The sequence below is a fragment of the Leuciscus leuciscus genome (assembly GCF_965113295.1).
Source record: "Leuciscus leuciscus genome assembly, chromosome: 3".
In the NCBI taxonomy this organism is placed as follows: domain Eukaryota; kingdom Metazoa; phylum Chordata; class Actinopteri; order Cypriniformes; family Leuciscidae; genus Leuciscus; species Leuciscus leuciscus.
This window is the reverse complement of record NC_138727.1, coordinates 3130227-3151972: the sequence shown is the minus strand read 5'-3', so window position 1 is coordinate 3151972 and position 21746 is coordinate 3130227. Positions and strand designations below refer to the sequence as shown.

The following is a 21746-nucleotide window of genomic DNA, read 5'->3' as shown; positions in this document are numbered from 1 at the left end:
TAAACGTACATTCGATGCCTTTGCTGTTTAAAGTTGGACTTTTTTAACGATCAGTCACTTTAATCTTTAAATGAACAGCTTGGAAGAATTACTGCTGACATTATTTGAAGCGCATATTCATAGACTAAAGGACAAGTTACAGATCCTCTGAAACACCAGACTTTTAATATGCCACTGCATTAGATAGCAGAATATCAAAGCAAGTGTTTCTCAGAACGCACTTCACTATTCTTAGACCGGCCATGAAACTGATGTGTATTAAACACAAGGAGACAGATAGCTTTACAAGAAACCTGAATATGCTGCAGGAACCTAGTCTGATTGTAACTTCTCAGTTGGCCTTTAGCATTCTCCGTCCAAACAGAAAATAGTTTATAGTTTGGTTTAATGCGCGGGCCGTCCTGTCCGTTTAGTTTACTGTGCGTTTACTGAGTGTTGTATATGGTCAGGAAGGATGTTTAGAGTGGTTTTGTGAACATGAGGTGCGCCGACGAGGATCCTTCTGTTGCCTTGAATGGATCCCAAAACTCACTCCACTCCACAATCTGCATGATATTCTGCTCATCTGTTATGAGTGTATCACTAGCTTTATATTCAATTTGAATGAGGTGTAGGTTGTACTTCTACAGTATGCATATGGTGTGCAGCATAATGACCTTATTTGCAGAAACATGCACTGTGAAATACCATCTGTAGCCCACAATGCATCTTTCATTTCCAGTTATGAACCAGAACTAATGTCAACTTCAGTATTTTAACATAAACAGATTTATTTTTTTATTTTTTAAATACCATCTGCCATATCTGGCATTTTAAATTAAATTTTGTGTTAATATATACCTATTTGGCAGAAATAAGGTGTTCCGAAATCAGACTCAAATTAAAAACAACTCAATGCAAAAATGAAGTACAAAACATGCATGTAAAAAGGGTAATATGACAAATGTAGCGTGCTGTACTAGGTGCGTTCACGCCATGTCGTATCCTTATTACCATAATTACAAGATTGTGAAAAAGTGTTAATGCCCTCAGAGATCGTAATTACAGCTTGTAAAATGGGAATTTTCTGAGAGCTCTTGTACCACGTGACCGCTGCAGCGTTGAGAATGTAAACCAATAAACTGTACTGTATGATATATTGATTATTTTGAGAATTAATCGCATAATAGTGTATAATATTTTAATTATGTTGAGATTTAATCGCATAATACTTGTGCAATGACGCACATCCGAGTCCACAAGATGGAAGGAAGCAAGCGAGTAAAGGGCATAAAAATTAGGAGTGGAACAGGCATGGAGTGAACGCAGCAACTGTTTTGAAATAATAGGTGTGTTCACGAAATGTCGGAATTACCGTAATTACGAGATTCCGACTTCATTCACATCCTTATTGAACTAGGAATTTCCTGTGAGCTCCACTGCAGATTCATTTTGCCGTTGGTAGCATTTCAAGTCCGTGTACAGCTCATGTACGAGTCATCTTGTTAATTCTGTAATTACAACATGGGCGTGAACACAGCAAATGTGTTGTGTAATGTGCATTTTTAAAGGGGTCCTTGTGTTACGTCCCTTTTGGTCTGTTCATGTGTTTGTGTGTGTATGCTGTTGTGAAGAAGACCGGATTGGTTCCTACAGTCTGATTGGTGCCACGCCCTGATAGATCAGCTGACACCTGGACGTGTATGAAAGCCTCCTTCGTTAGTGCTTTCATTAGCCTTGTGCTCACTCGCTACACTTGTCTTGCCTGACTTTGCTACTTAAGGCCCTATCTTACACCCGGCGCAATGCAGTGCCAAGCACGACGCAAGTGTTTTTTGCTAGTTTCAGCCTGACGCAGTTATCATTTTCACGTCCTGCGCCAAGTTGTTTAAATAGCAAATGCATTTGCGCCCATTTTGTGCGCCCATGGGTGTGCTGGTCTGAGAACGATGTTTGTTCCTTACGCATTGTTGGCGCGTTGCTATTTTGAGGCAACAGAAATACACCGCAATATTTTTTTTGTTATTTAATGAGCGTGTTAGTAATGTGCGCCAATAGGCGGGTCCACAACGTGCGTACACTCTGCTTATTACACACACAGGGACGCACAGCAGCACACAAACATGCCAAATATTTAAAATAAAATGATTATAATGTAAAAGATTGTGTACATAAAGATATGGTGGAATCCGGCTTGTCCCGTAGATGGTCTGCTTGCGCACTTTAACCTCGCGCACGAGTAGATCCGTTTGCGCTCTGGAGACGCTTCGGTCTTTCCACTATCAAATTCCGTCATGTAAATAGCGAATCTGCGAGCGCAACTGGCATTTAAAGGGAATGGGAGATGAGACTCTGATTGGTTTAACGCACGTAAATCCCCAAAACACACCCATTACTCAGTAAGAGAATAGGGACAACCTTTTAGACCATGCACCGGGAGCACCGACAACTTTTCCCGTCGTTAAACTAGCAAAAGTGGATTCAGACACACCCTAAGTGAACATGCGCCCTGCGCTTTAGACCATGCGATTAGATCGTTAAAATAGGGCCCTTAGTGTATTAGTAAGACTGTTGAGAGTGTTTATTCTGGCGTGTGCATTTGAGAATTTTTTTTAAGAGAGAAGAGTTTGTTTGTTTCTTGTGAACTGCCATATTCGTGATAATGACTAACGCCTGTTTAACGACCTAGATTCCAGATTACCCCTGCACTGATTTATTTGCTCTTATACCTGTATATACTTGTGTTTTGGATTCGGGAGGTAGGGAGACCGACGCTACTTTTTCGTTTGATCTTTATTGCCTGTTTTGGATTAGGGAGTTGGGGAAGTAATTGTATTTTCTTTTTCTTTTCTTTTGTGTATTAGGGCAGTAAGAGGTACATACAAATGAGTTATTTTTTTGTTTGTTATTTTGGGCTCTGTTGGCTCCTGAGGTAAAATCCCCAATTGTATTATAAACCTGTTAAAATTCAATAAATATCGTTTCATTCGCTTTTCCATAAAAAGAAACCGTATCGTTTCCTTTTTGTTTACGTTACGCTAGACGGGGCGTAACCCTAGACGGGGCGTAACACTTGATTATGATTTCACTTTTCTAACTTTAGTTGGTGTGTAGTGATGCTGTTTGAGCATAAACAACATCTGCAAAGTAACAATGCTCACAGTTCAATGCAAAGGGAGATATTTTCTTAAACAGAAATCACTTTTAAGGACTACAACAAACGGCTGGTAGGAACTACAACGAGCTTCTTCCCGGGTTGGTGACAACACAAAATGGTAGATAACATTGTATCTACTGTATAATAATAATTAAATTAAATAAAACATACCACCCTGAACCGTCCTGTGAATTCCGTATTTGATATCCGTTCAGCTCAATCTTAGTTTTTTAAACATTGTCAGGGTCTGAATCGGGCTCGAAATGTTTTGAAATTGACGCCATTGTTAATATTTGCATCTGAGTAGAGCTTGAGGTTATGAAGGGGCGAAACATTTCCCAAACACGTGCTAAGCGCTGCCAATCATAACACACTGGGCCAGCTAACCAATCACAGCACATTTCGAATTTTACATTTAATAATGTAAAATATGTGAAAAATAATGCGTTTTTTGAACAATTAAGCATGAAAACGTATATTCTAGTACACGCCAAAAACAAAATCAAGACTTTGTAAAAGGGCATAATAAGACCCCTTTAAAAACAGTAGGCCTATATACTGTGCAGTATGCAATAAACAGCATGATAGTGTGCAAATCAGAAACTTTAAGGGTTAAACTAAGCATTTTCAGTCTGGCATGGAAAGTGTCATATGGATGAGAGCGACTGCAGAGACTCGATGGCAACACACACTCGCTCAGTGATGGATGGATGTGTGCCCTGTGCAGCAGACGGCCTTACAAGGAGAACTGGACCTGTTTGAGCACAGGCACATCGATCCAGCATTGTCAGCGTAGAGTTATATCTCACCCTTTTTTTTCACCAGATTTTTAAAAATGTTTTTGAAAGAAGTCTCTTCTGCTCACCAATGCTGAATTAGTTTGAGCAGAAATACAGTAAAAGTGTAAATATTATTACAATTTAAAACAGCTGTTTTCTATGTAAATATATTTTAAAGTGTAATTTATATCCTGTGATCAAAGCTGAATTTTAAGCATTATAACATTAGTTTTCAGTGTCACATGATCCTTCAGAAATCATTCTAATATGCAGATTTGCTGATTATTATCAATGTTGAAAACAGTTGTGCTGCTTCATATTCTAATGGAAACCAGGATACATTTTATTTTTCAGGATTCTTTGATGAATAGAAGGTTCAAAAGAACAGCATTTATTTGAAATAGAATCTTTTGTAACATTATAAATGTCTTTAATCTCACTTTTGATCAATTTAATGCATCCTTGCTGAATAAAAATCTTACTGCCTGTATATACTGCATACTGTATGTATGGTAATGTGCTATATATTCTTTAATATATACAAAAAACAAAAACTATTGTATGACCATTACAATTTGCTCAATATGACCGAAAAGTCTTTTAATAAATGTGCATATCGTGCAAATATATTCATAAGCATGCACAATATGTGTTGGCACAGTGACTAAGAACTTGAGTGTAAATCCACTCCTCTCCACTGTTTTCTCACCATGGTGGGTTTACATTGTTGCCATGACGTTGACGAGGCACCAAAGGATTCCTCGTCTGTCTGAGCGCTGGTTTAACATTTACACTGAGGAGCAGAGAGTGATGTTCTCATTACACTCCTCACCGTATTTCACCACTCAGTCCAGAGACTTTACAAGCCACTGGAAAATGGAACAATGTTTATGAGTTAGCGACAGGATCAAATGAAGACACCTAATATTTGAGATGACACTTTCCAACATGTACCATGGTATTATCATACTATTTTGTACATGGGACCATAGTAAAACATGTTGTTTTGTATATGCACCAAGATAATGCTTTTTTTTTTTTTTTTTTTTCACTATGATAATATTTGTAATACTGTACCATGGTGTAAAATTATGATGAAAGTATTGCTCTACAATTGCTGTACCAGTGCATGTTTTTTGCACTGGTTTATACATGTTTCTATATGAGGTTCAGCAGGGTTGCCTCAAGAGCAGAACTGCAAATATAAGTGAGAGTGTCAAATTAGAGTGAATTCGAGAAGAGCGACAGACTGCAGCTAAAAAAAGAAAAGAAGAGGAAAGTGGAACATGCTGCAACACAGAGCGAACAAATTGCCCGTCACACAGTTGACGAACGTCTTCCCAGTCCCACACAGCCAATCAGAAGCAATTACAGCAGAAGAGTTTCCCAGCCAGTGAAAAAAAAAAAAAAAAAACAGGTGAATGAAGAGACTGTCATTTCCTTCCAGTGCTGCAAATGCATTTACCAAAACCTTATTGACACATGCATAAAAATATACGGCGCTGTCATATAGAATTCTGCACAAATGACGTGTGGTCATTAAGATATGACAATTATCATAAATAATGTGCTATTTCAGATTTATCTGCACACGACCCCATGCGAAATGCATAAATTTGCAAGTGGATGCCTATGGCAAACTACATTTGCATTTCCACAAAGAAACAGCAGAATTTGCAAGGCAGCAACATAACTGTACAGGATTTAGATACGTTTAGGTATTAGTTCTCGGCTATACAGTAAAGTTCAAAAGATTTTTTTTTTTTTATAATAAATATGACAAACAGAAAAAAAAAGATTTCTATTTCAAATAAATGTTGTTCTTTTGAACTTTCTATTAATCGAAGCACAACTGTTTTCAACATTGATAATAATCATAAATGTTTCTTGAGCATCAAATCCACATATTAGAATGATTTCTGAAGGATCATGTGACACTGAAGACTGGAGTAATGATGCTGAAAATTCAGCTTTGATCACAGGATATAAATTACACTTTACTATATATTCACATAGAAAACCGCTGTTTTAAATTGTATTAATATTTCATAATATTACTGTTTTTGATCAAATAAATGCAGCATTCGTCAGCAGAAGAGACTTATTTTAAAACAATTAAAAATCTTACAGGCACCAAACTTTTGAACCAATCATAATGAGTTATACACATATGCAAGATGAGGCAGTTAATATTATAACATTTTGAATTTATTATTATTGATAATTTATTACTTTTTCGAAAACAAAAGCACTGGACCATGACATCATATCCTGTTCCTTCTAAAATAACTCTGTATTAATTTTACATGCTTATTATCTATTGTGTCCACCTTTAATCAGTTAATTCACCATGTCACTCATTCAATAACCCACTCAACAGTCTTTCACCAATCACAATTCGGTATGCAAATCAAGTCAAGAACGAAGACCAATCGCTGTTCAGTTTGCATGATGACATCGCTTCATTTTCAATGGTGAACATTCTAACAAAGGGACGGTCTCCTCATTTTCTTAAAAAGTATAAAGTTTACAAAACCCAACAAAGCACACTTGAGACTGAAATCATCTAGAAAATAAAGTATGAGAGGAGGAGTGTGTATACCTTTAGGGCTGAATTAAGTTTAATACTGAGGAAAAGAGATTGAGAACAAACCCAAACCAGAATGTTTGCAGAGTGCAAACACTGTGAATCTCCACTATCTTTCATGCGGGGGCTTTTTTTTTTTTGTTCAGGAATGGAGACAAAGGCCCTCAGAAGCAGACAAAGCAGAAAAAGGCCGACCGATGCCCTTGAGGCGTCGCTGAACACAAGCGTCCGTGTTCTGGGGGTCTTTTGGCCTTAATGCACGGCATTGTGTTTCAGCTCTACTTGCTCAAGCTGTTAGCGGAGCTTCAAGACCCAAAGATTCATCCTGAGCGAATCATGACCTCTGTGTGACTCTAACTAGCCTGTCTGTAGCAGTCAATGAGTCGACACTTCTCCAGCTCCAGGGGCGGCCACACATTCATACCCATGTACAGTAAAGGCCTTTGAAGAGCCCGTTCCGCACACACACCAGAGGGGTTTTCCTGAAAGCATCGCTAGCCAACTATGGTCGCAAGTTCTGTCATTATCAGCATAGTTCAACGAGTCTGTGTTTCCAAAACCATCATTCTAATGAACATTCGCAAACAGCGTCGCAAAGTTGTGCGGTTGAACGACAGATCTCGACCTGTGGTTAGAAACGGTTTCTTGTTTGTATGACATGTGGACTCAATAAATCCTTATCTTGAGCAAAATAATCAAGCTGGCATTCAGTACAATCTATATCTTTTATTTAGAATACATACAAATGTCATTTACGTCTTTTAGTTTGTCAAGAGATTTAAAGCGTCGTTTTCTGAAGAGTGCGCATGTGCGAACGTGCTCTACTATGTAAGAACGAGCCTATGATTGAATCTGGAAATAAAGCAAAATAACAGAGAAAAAAAGAAATTTGAAATTATCCTCCGCCATGTCCGTAATTTATAGCAAAACATCTACAATTAATTCGATTCAAATAGATTAATTAAAAGTAGTTATTACTCAACTACGTGCGTGACGTTATTAACCAATCAACGATGCATCGTACTATGGTGGTAAAGCAGCGAGTTACGTCGTCGTACGGGAAACTCATCCCAGGGCGGACATTAACGGGGGCTTGGGGCAAAAATGCTTCCAAAAACCAAGATATGGTGGAAAAATAGTCTCTGTAAAAGTTTTTGTTTTTAATATTTATAAACAATATCACACGAGCAAAAGTGCCATTTTTCCGAATAACAGCAGCATTGTTGCAAATGTGATATTGATTTTATACAGCAGTTCAATGAACAATAATTTAATAGGCTATTAGGTGACATTTAATACAAAATGTTATCAATATTTTCTGTTTTCCTCTGTTTTGCCAACGAAAACAATGTTTCATTGCGCGTCTCTAAACAACAAAGTTTTTTATGTTTTTTGACGAATCGTTCTAATTAATGACTCGACGACTTACTCTTTAATACAAGGGTATTTAATTAAGCGCTTTTAGTATCAATCGATTTTAGCCGAGGGACGAAGATTGAATGGTGTTTTTGTTTTCGGTCGTGATTGTAACAATAGTTCTGATTTATAATGTTTATAATGCGATTATTGAGAGAGAAATATGAGGTAACATTGTAAATGTAACAGAGATAAAGTAATCGCATTGTATTTAATGTTTTTGTCTGTCTTTTTATTCCTTCAACTGTTTCTATGAAACGAGCCTCTGAACTGCAAAGGCCGCCTCTGCACTTGTAAACAGGGACTGTGTGAGAATATGCGTAGGACTTCTATCTTTTAAGTCGGGTGATTCTGACCCCGCTTGGGTGATTAGGAACATTAACATCACTGATTCCCCTCCTGGCTGATCATCAAACGCTCATTCTGACATCAGTGCCTGTTTAGAGGACATGAACTTACACTACAGAAAGAGAAACTTTGAGGCTAGCTTTACAAAGGTTGTTACAGACAAACTAGGTTTGCTCAGATGGAGTAAGTAGTTACTAGGGTGTTACTATGCAGTCGCTATGGCGTGGTTGCTATGGTGCTCAGAGTGTTGTAGCGTTGATAGGGTGTTTCTATGCAGTTTTGATGGTGTTCTAGGTGGTTGCTATGATGCTCAGAATGTTGTGGAGTTGCTAGGGTGTTACTATGCAGTCGCTATGGCGTGGTTGCTATGGTGCTCAGAGTGTTGTAGCGTTGATAGGGTGTTTCTATGCAGTTTTTATGGTGTTCTAGGTGGTTGCTATGATGCTCAGAATGTTGTGGAGTTGCTAGGGTGTTACTATGCAGTCGCTATGGCGTGGTTGCTATGGTGCTCAGAGTGTTGTAGCGTTGATAGGGTGTTTCTATGCAGTTTTTATGGTGTTCTAGGTGGTTGCTATGATGCTCAGAATGTTGTGGAGTCGCTAGGGCGTTCCTATGCAGTTGCTATGGTGTTCTGAGCAGTTGTTATAGTGCTCAAAGTGGTTTATTGGCTTGTTCTTGGTCTTTGCTACAGTATATTGTTTTGGTAGTTGCTAGGGCGTTTCTATGCAGTTGTTCTAGTTGGTTGCTATGATGCTCAAAGTCTTTTAGAGTTGCTAGGGCGAGTCAAAGTGTAAAACTGCTTTATTGTTCTTGGTCTTTGCTACAGTATATTGTTTTGGTAGTTGCTAAGGCATTTCCATGCAGTTGTTATGGTGTTCTAGTTGGTTGTTATGATGCTCAGTGCTTTGTAGAATTGCTAGGGCACTTTTATGCAGTTGCTACTATGTTCAAAGTGGTTTCTAAGCTGTTTCTAGGATGCTCTTGATCTTTGCTGCAGTAGAATGCTGTAAGTAGTTGCTAGGGTGTATCTAAGCAGTTGCTATGGTGTTCAAAGCGGTTTCCAGACTGTTGCTAGGATGCTCTTAGTGTTTGTTCTTTTAGTGTTGTAGGTAGTTGCTAGGGCATTTCTATACAGTTGCTATAGTGTTCTGGGTGGTTGCTACGATTGTTAAAGTGATTTCCAGGCTGTTGCTAGGATGCTATTAGTGCTTACTAGAGTGTTGTAGGTAGTTGCTAGGGCGTTTCTATGCAGTTGTCATGGTGCTCTGGGTGTTTTCTAGGCTGTTGTCATGGTGCTCTGGGTGTTTTCTAGGCTGTTGTCATGGTGCTCTGGGTGTTTTCTAGGCTGTTGTCATGGTGCTCTGGGTGTTTTCTAGGCTGTTGTCATGGTGCTCTGGGTGTTTTCTAGGCTGTTGCTAGGAAGCATTTTTTTAGTGTTCACTGCAGAGTTGCTAATCAGTTCCTTAGGTGTTACTACACAGTTGCTAAGGTGCTCTAGATGGTTGCTAGAGTGTTGCTAGCTAGCTAGCTTGACAGATGGGTTGTTTTGTCACTGGAAACAGGAGAAAAATTATATTTTAACATTGTGAATTCATCCTGTATCTAAAAAAACTTCAAACTATCTTCAAACATGATATATTCTTTCAGGTCTAAATTAATTTCATATCCTTAAAATGTAGTGTGACCGCCCCTATCGCATTACAGTTAACCAGTTGATAATGTTTGGCTAGTTAGAGGGATGGGTTGGTCAGAACTGGTCGACTCTGGATGGGTTGGGAAACAAAACTGAATGATGCACACAGTACCACAATGAACAACGTCACAAAATCACGGATAAAACATCGTCTTTCCCATTGTGACTTGGGTTCAGCTCCTCCCACGTCTTGCAGAAGGAGAGTAGCACCATATTCAGAAGAATCATGGTATAAACTAGTATCTTTAAACCCTGATCTGGAAGCAAACAGTCTCTTTGGAGTTTGATGTAGTGTAATATAATCCTTCAATTTGTCAAAATCTGCTTGGATCTTGGCAGGTATCTCCTCAGAGTGTAAAAAAAGTCTTCTTTAACACTTCTTGTTTCAATGCAAACTGTTGATAAATCCAACAAAAGTGTTCCCGGCTGATATAAGAATGTGTTTAGTGCAATATTTGAGTGATTCGCCCTGGTCGTTGACTCTGATTCAGTAGTTATTTCCTACTGTAGAATGTAGTTGCTCCTTCCAGCCGGTGCATAATGTGACGGGACGTGTCCCAGCGTTTATCAGTTGTCACCACGCCGTCCAGGACGGAAGAGGACAACTGTACTGTCTTTGTCAATCCATCTCCAGCTCCATGAGTTTGTTGCGAGAGCGGGGAGTCGCTGTAGCTGTTTTACAGCAGCAGTGAGCACAGACCAGGCCCAGGACCAGAGAGAAGACACCCACAGTTACTGAAGCACAGATCCCATACAGCAAAGGCAGCTTCATCGAGTCCCACACTGAATATATGCACACGGACACAAAGAAGTTAGCGTGCGTTCATAAAGAACAATGATTAAAAACAAGACAAATTAGGTATGATTTAAACAGCTTTAGAGCTAAATACAAGTTTAAATATAATTTATAATAATTTAAATGTTTGCATGCATCAATGCTTGCATAAATTCATAAATATTTAAATAAAGCTTTTGCATGCGCATAAAGAATATGTAATAAAAGCATGATATCAGATCTTTGATACATGTGATATATCGTATGACTTCATAAGCCTAGGAAAAAGTCATATGGACTAAAGATGTTTATGGTGTTTTTGGGCCTTTTTGGCGCTTGAGAGATTCACTATGAACTGTTGTTCGGAAAAGAGCTGTGTGAACAATTTCAAATGTTTCTCCTATTTATCTTCTAGGTTTTTTAAAGACTTCCTGAAGACTAAAAGGATGACAATTAACCTTTTTTTCCTGGACAATTCCTCTACCAAGCAAATGCACAAGCTGTTTTAATATTACACATGCATGCTCCAACATGCATTGTTACGTTTCGGATGAATGTAGTATTGTCATGGGAGTGAGTGTCAAATGCTGGCAGACTCCCATTAGTGTATAAAAACCTGTTAAACTTGCATGAGTGTTACATTAGCAATTCTGTGCACTCCTCTGTTACTCATCTTAGAATTTGTTCAGTCCACTTACATGCGAACTTCACGTTGAGGAACACTCTCTGTGAGGAGACGTCCGGCGCTTTACTCCAGATCCCGGTGGCGGGTGAGCGGATCCAGGGTGTGACGGTGCAGTGATAGTCTCCGACGTCACTGTCCTGTGTGCTGTGGACGTTCATGGCGAATCGTCTGTGTCCCAGGCGCTCCAGGCTGCAGTCGCTGCTGTCGTTGCGAGGGGTTTTGTGCACGACGCCCCAGCGGTCCATACTGGCTAACAGGGTCTGGCTGCTGGAACCCCTCAGACGACCCAGGAACCACTTCATCTCGTACGCTACATCATCTGATGGGGAAGAAATCACAGAATTATCATTAATATGCACTGCAAAATAAACCAGTAAGCTATGCGAGGGCGTTTTACCACGGCGTTTGGTGATTGGTGAAAAATATATTTCCCCCTTTCCCTCCCTTTTGTTCCAAATCAGATAAAATCTGGATGACAGTGAAGGATAAACAATGGAAGTGAATGGTGCCGATCTGCAAACGTTAAGCCACAAGACGTAAACAAGATGTAGATGTAAACAATATGAGAGTTAACACGATTTTACATTGCTTACTAAGTTATATCCAATTTTACAACAATATTGCCATGACAACAGAATACTTTAAACCCTAAATTGACTAAGAATTATGATTTAAAAAGTAGATTTAAATACATGTAAATAAACATATTTCAAAAAATGCACGTAAATAAATGCATTTTAAAAAATGTGCGTAAATAAATGTATTAAAAAAATGCATAAATTAATGCGTTTTTTTAAAATATGTTAATAAATGCATACATAAAGCACCTTAAATTGTATAAAACCTGGATTATACTTTTAAGAGGTGTTCATCCTCTGCTCAGTGTGCAGAGAGTAGTGAACACTGCTTAGAGACCCTGTGAATTTAGTTACAGAGCTCCATCGAATTACAAATTCTGGCATGTGTTTTTTTCACTCTCAATATAAAACAATAACCTTGTGCCATAAGAAGATATTAAGTTTAAGTCTTAAATCTACCTCAATGTGGAGCATAAAAATCTGAGAAAAAAAAATGCCTCTGGATTAAAAAATACTACCAACAAGGACATATTTTTAGGACTGCAAATCTCAAAAAACCCTTTCCTTTGAGATGCATTTATTTAAAGATCTTCGACCACGTTTTCTAGTATAGCTTATTATTATGGAGGTCGTGCCAAGATCTCATCAAATTGCAAATCTTTCGGCTCCATTTCTTGCAAAAGTCTTTCCCCCTCACTAACACATACTGGTTCAAAGAACACAAGATCAATTAGAAGATGTGGCATGTCCCATAAAAATAACGCTTTCCATCTCCCGTCACTGGAATGGCAATGAAATGCACATCTATGCACAGATGTGGCTGGCGCTGTTGAGAGAAAGAGTGAAAGCAACGACTATAAAGCCATGATGGTCCCAAACTAGCAATTAGACTGACTGTATGACGGCCCACTGCTGTCAAACCCACGCACTGACTCAAAGACCTGAGCAGCGGCGTCCTTTACAACGGCCCCCTCTCCAGTATTACACAGATGAGGAAGACAAAGTGGGGAAGAGGAGGAGAAATACAGAGAAAACAAGAAAAAGAAAAAAATTACCAATCCATTACAGGACATTAACCTAGAAGAAAATGTTATCGCTCTTTATAGCTCAGGAAACTTGTATTTAATTTTACAACATATTTGCTATGACAATAGAACGCTGTAAACCCTAAAAATACAATACATCTTTACAGCTAATATAATACACAAGTTTTAAAGGAATAATTAATATAAATGCACTACAGATAAATGCACAAATAATCAAATGGATAAATAAAATGCATAAATAACGACTGACTGAATGACTGAGTGAGTAAATGACTGAGTGAGTAAATGACTGAGTGAGTAAATGACTGAGTGAGTGAGTAAATGACTGAGTGAGTGAGTAAATGACTGAGTGAGTAAATGACTGAGCGAGTGAGTGAGTGAATGACTGAATGAGTGAGTAAATGACTGACTGCGTGAGTGAGTGAATAAATGACTGAGTGAGTGAGTAAATGACTGTGTGAGTGAGTAAATGACTAAGTGAGTGAGTAAATGACTAAGTGAGTGAGTGAGTGAGTAAATGAGTGACTGAGTGAGTGAGTGAGTGAGTGAGTGAGTAAGTAAATGACTGGGTGAGTGAGTAAATTACTGGGTGAGTAAATGAGTGAGTGAGTGAGTGAGTGAGTGAGTAAATGACTGAATGACTGAGTGAGTAAATGAGTAAATGACTGAGTGAGTGAGTAAATGACTGAGTGAGTAAATTACTGAATGAGTAAATGACTGAGTGAGTAAATGAGTGAGTGAGTGAGTGAGTGAGTGAGTGAGTAAATGACTGAGTGAGTGAGTGAGTGAGTAAATGAGTGAGTGAGTGAGTGAGTGAGTGAGTGAGTGAGTGAGTGAGTAAATGACTGAATGAGTGAGTGAGTAAATGACTGAGTGAGTAAATGAGTGAGTGAGTAAATGAGTGAGTGAGTGAGTGAGTGAGTGAGTGAGTGAGTGACTGGGTGAGTGAGTAAATGACTGGGTGAGTGAGTAAATGAGTGAGTAAATGACAGGGTGAGTGAGTAAATTACAGGGTGAGTGAGTAAATGACTGAGTGAGTGAGTAAATGACTGAGTGAGTGAGTGAGTGAGTGAGTGAGTGAGTAAATGACTGTGTAAATGTCTGGGTGAGTGAGTAAATGACTGAGTGAGTGAGTAAATGAGTGAGTGAGTAAATGACTGGGTGAGTGAGTGAGTGAGTAAATGACTGAGTGAGTGAGTAAATGACTGAGTGAGTGAGTGAGTAAATGACTAAGTGAGTGAGTGAGTGAGTGAGTGAATGAGTGAGTGAGTGAGTAAATGACTGAGTGAGTGAGTAAATGACTAATTGAGTAAATGACTGAGTGAGTGAGTGAGTAAATGAGTGAGTGAGTGAGTGAGTGAGTGAGTAAGTAAATGACTGAGTGAGTGAGTAAGATGGAAATACCAGTTATGCTTATTTTAAGAATTAACTTGATCTCAGATTTATTTCTTCAGAAAAATAAAAACAATAACTGATAAATTTAGAAGACAATAAAATGAATGTGAGCACTGCTGCTCGTCCATTGTTGAGGACGAGATGCATGTGAGATTACTGGAGTCTTTTGTTCAGGAGAGACATCTGAGAAGCAGGAGACTCTCCATTTAATCTCAATACCGTCTATGAGAAACAACTTTTTAAAGATTAAAGAGTTATTAAAGATCTCATTGGTGATTATTTTTTTTTTTATCCTGTGATGAACATATAAAGATGTACAGAGAACCAAAGTGCACTGACCTGGAGCGCAATATATTTGAGTCATATTCGATATCCTGCTAATTACAGTTATTCTGTGGATTCGTCAGAGGATTGTGGGTAATGCGGTTAATTATAAGCCCAGCGCTCATGTTTGACCAGGATGCTATTGTGCTATTGTGTAATCCTTGGACGCCAAACTGTCTCATTTATAGCGATGACTGTTTGAGGGGGATGTGAATGTTAAAATGAAAAAAAATATCTTGTTGCTATATAATTTCACCGTCTTTCGATGTACATCTGTGGTAATTAATCACCCGTTTTATCGTCCAGCAGGTGAAAATCATAAATCCGACAGGGTTTTGTTCGAGTATGAGCACTAGTAACAGTGATGCTCACCTTAGCAAACACATTTTTGAGGACTGATGTGCATCTAATCGGTGGACGATCAACTCTTCCAGAAATGGCAAGGTTTAATCTTCATGACGTCTCGAGTCATTCCCTTGCGTTTGAGATAGCGAGACGCTCTCAAGCAGAAATGCTAAGGCTCCATTATCCCCTCCTACGATCTCCATCCCGTGTCTATCCTGAACTAATGTGTTTGGAACTTGACTTAGAATAATGAGGAAAGGGTCAGCGGTTGGAGTGCAGTTGATAGAGTTTGTGGGAAAGGAGCGGACGAGGTCACAGCAAGGCATTGTGGGATATGAGCTGACGAACACACGCACACATCTGGCCTGAGGGACTCATGAATAGCGAAAAGCCATTCAATTTAATGTGCTCAACCCAAATGATTTGCACAGGGGTCACAGATTTTTGTGAGTCCTCTAAATGCACATGACAGACCTCCGAAGGCCTATTCAAACACATTTTCACTGAGACAAAATTCTAAAGTTAACATATAATGAATAATGGTCATTATTCCGTTTGTCTTGTAATCCTTATGAAATTAAATAATTTTTTGATGCGTAGGTCATTTCTCATTTTCTTTCACTGAAAAAATTCACTAACCAGTAAGATATAAATAAAATATTACATTTAAAATTTAAAATTTAAAAAGTAAAATATTAAATTTATTAAGAATAAATACAAATATTAAAAACATAAAATAAAGTGTAAAAAATATTTATTTTATATATATATATATATATATATATATATATATATATATATATAATATCATATATATATATATATATATATACAATAAATATTATATATATATATATATATATATATATAAAAACATAATAATAATGTGTATATATACACACAATTTGAGTAATAAATGAAACTGTAAAATAAAATATATATAATTTTATTTTATCAAATCAAATTTTGTGTGTGTGTATATATATATATATATATATATATATATATATATATATATATACACACACACATTATTACTAACTATATCATTATTAAATGAATATATTAAATAAATAGACTTTTTAGAATTATTTTCTTATTTTCTTATTTCTTATTTAAAATCTGATAAAAATATTAAAAACATAAAATACACATGAAATATATACATTTATGAGTAAAAAATGTCACTGAGAAGAAAATACTGAATTTCATAATTATTGTTTTCTTAATATTTAAAACCTGACGATCATGTTCACCAGCATGATCTGAGATGCTCCAAAGCGCATCTTGAGCTTCAATGGAAGCAGGAAAATCCGACCGACTGTGCAAATTTGCATCCCAGATTTTCAGACATTTGAACCCACAGTATCTCATCATAAGCACGTGTGGAGGAAGGAGCAAAGGCACGTCACGCTGATGGAGACACAGATGGAGGACTAGGACCTGCTCTTTTCTGGGACAGCAGCAAAGATGGTTATGAAGAGCCACCGCCGAGGGGAAGTACATGCTGTTCATCCCCTGAGATTACAGTGTTACTGACGCGGCAAGACTCTGGCCTTAGGAGAAAATAAAGCAGCAGAGAATGAGATCTATTAGAGGAATGATAGATTCCAACGAGTTAAAGCATCCTCACAGATAAAACAACACGCCAGGATGTGTCTCCAGGAAAAAAAGTTGTTCGGATTTCAGCTGCCACACTTTGATCTCAACATGACATGATAATACTGTTATACACACACACACACACACACACACACACACACACACACACACACACACACACACACACACACACACACACACACACACACACACACACACACACACACACACACACACACACACACACACACACACAGGCTCATAAACACACGCGCATAGGAAAGAAAACTCATAAAAGACAGGAGATCTCATTTGGTCCTTGTGAGTGTTGTTATTGCTAACTAAAATTAAAACCATTAAACATTTTTTTCATTAACTGAAATAAAGAGGGAAAAAAACTTTTATAAATATTCAATGAAAAACTTAAACGTAATTGAAAATTAGAACTGTCGCCTTGGCAACTACTAGAAGTACTAAAATGACAAAAACAGAAATAAATCTAAATTAAATCTAAATAAATTAGGGCTGTCAAAAGATTAATCGCGATTAATCGCATCCAAAATAAAAGTTTTTATTTACATAATATATGTGTGTGTACTGTGTATAATTATTTTGTATATATAAATATACACACACATGCATGTATATATTTAAGAAATATTTACATACATATACTGTATATATTTATTAGGGCTGGGGGAATTAACGCGTTAATCTTTGCGATTAATTTGAAATGTTTAACGCGTAAAAAAAAAATAACGCAATTGACGCAGCACTTTTTTTTTTTGCCTCGTTTTAATGATTTCCTGTTGCGTCTGCTATTAAAAAGGCCGAAATATGCCGTCCCGCCCCTCCATCTTCGGCGGTCAGGTTTCATTCTCGGGCAGCTTTCATGAGCGGGTCTTTTCCGCTCGGTATGTGCGTCGCGCACGCGCGCGTGAGTGTGTGTGTGTGTGTGTCGGTCGGTCGGCGCGCTCTGTGCTCCGCGCGCGCGCGTGCATGTGTGTGTGTGTGTGTGTGTGTGTGTGTGTGTCGGCTCGCTCTGTCGTTAATGGCCCAGCAGCGGCGAGCTCTCCGTTCCGTGTGTGTGTGTGTGTGTGTGTATGTGTGTGTGTGTGTGTGTCGGCGGCTCTGTCGTTAACGGCCCAAAGGCTTCAATCATGTACTAAGCACTGGAAAAGTAAAGTCCACTCAAGTAACGTGAAATTTCTCTGTTGACTTCTGTTTGCTGAGCTGGTATAGCCATGCTGGGCAACAATGGTAAAATGACCTGTTCTGATCACATGCTCTGGTAATAATAGCTTTGTAGGACTATATTTTGTTTTAATAATTAATAAAATAATAATAATAATAATAATCTGTTAAATTGATTATGTTGATTGATTATTGAAAAAGAATAATATATTGATATATTGATGTTTAATATTTTAATATAGGGCTATTTTCTGTTCCCTTTTTTTCCTGTGTTGTTTAATTAGGTGATTCTAAGTTTAAATATTGATGATTACAAGCTTGGGGGAAGCGCAATTAATTGCAATTAATTACAGAAATTGTGCAATTAATTAGTTAATTTTTTTTAATCGATTCCCAGCCCTAATATTTATATATAATTTATATTCTATATAAATATATTTTTTTTATATATAAATAACACATTTTTCTTAAGTATATACATGCATGTGTGTGTATTTATATATACAAATTTAATTATACACAGTACACACACATATATTATTTAAACACAAACTTTTATTTTGGATGCGATTAATCGCGATTAATCTTTTGACAGCCCTAAAATAAATATTTAAAAACAAATACAAAACCTTATAAGAATGACAAAGCACATAACAATTACAAAAACTTAAACTGAAAACATAAAAATAAAAGCTAAATATAAATAAATACTATAATATTGCATAAATAAATCTGAAATAAGATTAAAAGACATTAGTGGAATTAAATAAAGTGTTCACGCAACTGTATGTGCACACGCTTCGGATGTGTGCGCTCAGAAAACCACACATCAGAAGTTTAGACTGAAATGGCTTTGAGACGCATGCAGATTTAATCTTTCATGATGATGAAGAACTGTAATGTCACGTGAGCGCAATACAGATGATAAATAAAAAACAAACACGTTTAGTTTGTTGTTGCCGGAGTGTCGGAGGCACGAGCTGTAAAGGCTCCGCCCTCTTCTGGAAAGGGGGCGGAGCAGCAGCTCATTTGCATTTAAAGATACACACATGAAAACAGCATTTTTTCCTTCCACCCAAAAACGGCATTTACAGCATGATCTGTGGGGATGCTGGAACTTTGCAGACACATTCTGGGAACAACTGAGACATATTACATCTTGACAGAGCATTTTTACGCTATTAATCCATAATATATGAGGATGATGTCTTGATCTTCACGCAGCGTGACATGTTAGTGCATGCTGAAAAACTCACACTGGGTGACCCAGTTTCACATGACATCAGTTAATGAAGTCTTTTTCCCAACATTAAACATTCATTTCCACGTTAGTAACTGCCATTAAGAACAAGCGCAGACACATCCGGACACGATTCCAGTTACATCCTGATTAAAATCAATTATTGCCTCATTTCGACCAACATTTAACCTTTAACAGGTTACAAATATTTCAAAAAAAAAAAAAAACGTCATCATTAAAGTGAAATGTGAATTTTTTTCATAATCATATTCCAGTTTAATGAAAGTGACTGCAAGAGTCGAAATGTTTGAGTCATCCAACATGTGTTTTTTTACATTGTTTTGTGTTAGTCGCACACACACCTTTAAGAAACTATTAGACTTTCACTTTAATTCTATATTTTCTTACATTTTTTTAACATTTCAAAAAGCAAGTTGACTTAAGTAAATATTAAAGTCTCAAGTATGTCTACTCTCAAACAACTACTCGAAAAAGGGATTACAAACTGAAAACCTCTATAGAATTACATGTAAATGATATTGTGCAGCCAGTCGATTATTATTGCAAAATAAATGCTGACTGTTTAACCTGATGTACTTCAATAACTAAATCTACTACTAACTACTAAACTATTAAAAATGACAATAACAGACAAATCAATTCATTAAATATTTAAACGAGAAATCTAAAAACTCAAAACTAATTCAAAATATAAATATAAAAGTATCTCATATATATATATATTAAAACTGTAAAAGCTCATGCTAAATGATATAATATGTAATATAATAAATGTAATAAATTAAAGTACTTGATGTTGTCCATCTAGTTTAATTGTTCACTTTGTTCATTATAAAATCACATTAAACATATTGTGGTTATAAGAGGTTGTGACTGTGACACAAAACAACAATGAAAAACAAAATAGTTCAAAGTGAATGGAGAATGTAAACCTGTAAGTCAGATATTCTCTTTTCCTTTCACAGAACACATGAGACAAAATCTCTTTGTTTGTGCTAACCTCGCTTGAGCAAATGTACTCTAACAGTGTGAACATTCTTTCATTGTGTGATGATGCATCAAACCGTGTGACGGTAAACACACCTTAAGGAAGTCAAATACGGAAATGGATGATAAATCAACAGTAAAGTAAAGTAATCACGCATGTCATATGACTCAAAACCGCTTGATCTTTAGGCTTTGTGAATAAAACCGAATAAAGTGAGGATTGTGCTGTGGAAACTCCTGCTCGATGTCAACAAACCGGTTTAGACGTGCAGAACTCAAACACAGCTCTAGTTTCTCATGTCTAGTGCTTGTTTTTGATCCAAATGCAACATGCAAACACAAGCACATCTGCAGGAACTTCATCGGGGTCTCGCTGTGAAGCTGCTGATTTTGGCCGGTGTGTGTGGAACAGGAACAGGGTTTGCATGATCTTTCTCAGCTGTGCCGAAGCGTCTGATAGTGTTTAATGAGCAGCGCAAGCCTGATAACAGCATCAGCATGAGCCAAGCTTGGAAAAATTACTGGAATATGGCATGAGATGAATAGATTTGAGCTTGAAAACTACTGTGATGTCTTGTCAATTTACTGTTTTCACTGTAATGCTTCCTTTTATACGGAAGCCACGGGACGTACTTTTTGTCTTACATTTCAGAGCTCGCAACTGTTTCAATTCTCACAGATCTGAGAAAAAAAGCTAGAATTGCAAGTTTATTTCTCACAATTGCGAAAAATAAAGTCCGAACTGTGAGACAAAAAGTAGGAAGCCACGGAATTACGTAATTGTGACTTTTTGTCTTACAATTCAGAACTTGCAACTGCGAGATTATGTCAATTATGACAATTCTGAGAAAAAAAGCTAGAATTGCGAGTTTATTAAGTCAGAACTGTGAGATAAAAAGCAGCAATTACCTTTTTTACTTTTTATTCCATGGCAGAATCAAGCTTCCATAGTCTACCATCAATAAATGCATGAAACATCAATGAGATACAGTATATATACAGTTGAAGAAAAGGTTAAAATTGAACTTATAGTTTTGAAGGTCTGAGAAACCACATTTAATAATGTATTTTTATAAAGATCTTTGCTAGATAAAGAGATAGCACTATCCTGTAAAGAATCACTGCTGTTTTCCAATTAAAATATATCGAAATCTTCAAAACAAGATCAATTTATTTGAGCAACAAAACTGCATTAGATATAAATATATATATAGAATTATGTTTATTTTCTTATGTTTAAAACATGAATCTAACAAGATTTAGTTCATGCTTAAAACTCTTCACTTTCAAGTTATTAAACTGAGATTTATTTTACACTTGCAGTGTAAAGTACTTCATAATGAGCATTAATCTGTGTTGTTGTGTGTTCAGTTGTGTATGTGCACTCGCCTGTATTGGGATTCGTGCCGCTCACACTGACGTCACACACCATCTTAACAGTTTCCCAGGGGAAAACACTCGTTGTGTCTGAACTGATGGACACATCAAACGTGGGACCTTTAAAACAGGACAAATATAGCATCATTCCAGTCTTATAAGATTGACATATTAAAGCATGCTGCATATATATATATATATATATATATATATATATA

General features: G+C 37.1%; 1 protein-coding gene and 1 long non-coding RNA gene across 2 annotated transcripts in view; both read right to left on the bottom strand.

Moving 5' to 3' along the window:
• Positions 1-6105: 6105 nt before the first annotated feature.
• LOC309494556 lies at positions 6106-8007 on the bottom strand. The gene is made up of 2 exons (XR_014204359.1): positions 7875-8007; positions 6106-7830 (listed from the first exon to the last, which is right to left on the bottom strand). It is a non-coding gene; the product is annotated as an uncharacterized lncRNA (long non-coding RNA).
• A 2406-nt stretch (positions 8008-10413) lies between these two features.
• Positions 10414-21746, bottom strand: part of ptgfrnb (prostaglandin F2 receptor inhibitor b) — a 44030-nt gene continuing 32697 nt past the window's right edge. The window contains exons 8-10 of the mRNA XM_082163790.1: positions 21541-21648; positions 11433-11738; positions 10414-10742 (exon numbers count right to left, since the gene is read on the bottom strand). Coding sequence (XP_082019916.1) covers positions 10579-10742; positions 11433-11738; positions 21541-21648 — 578 coding nt within the window. The 3' untranslated portion in view covers positions 10414-10578. The remainder of the gene's footprint in view (positions 10743-11432; positions 11739-21540; positions 21649-21746) is intronic.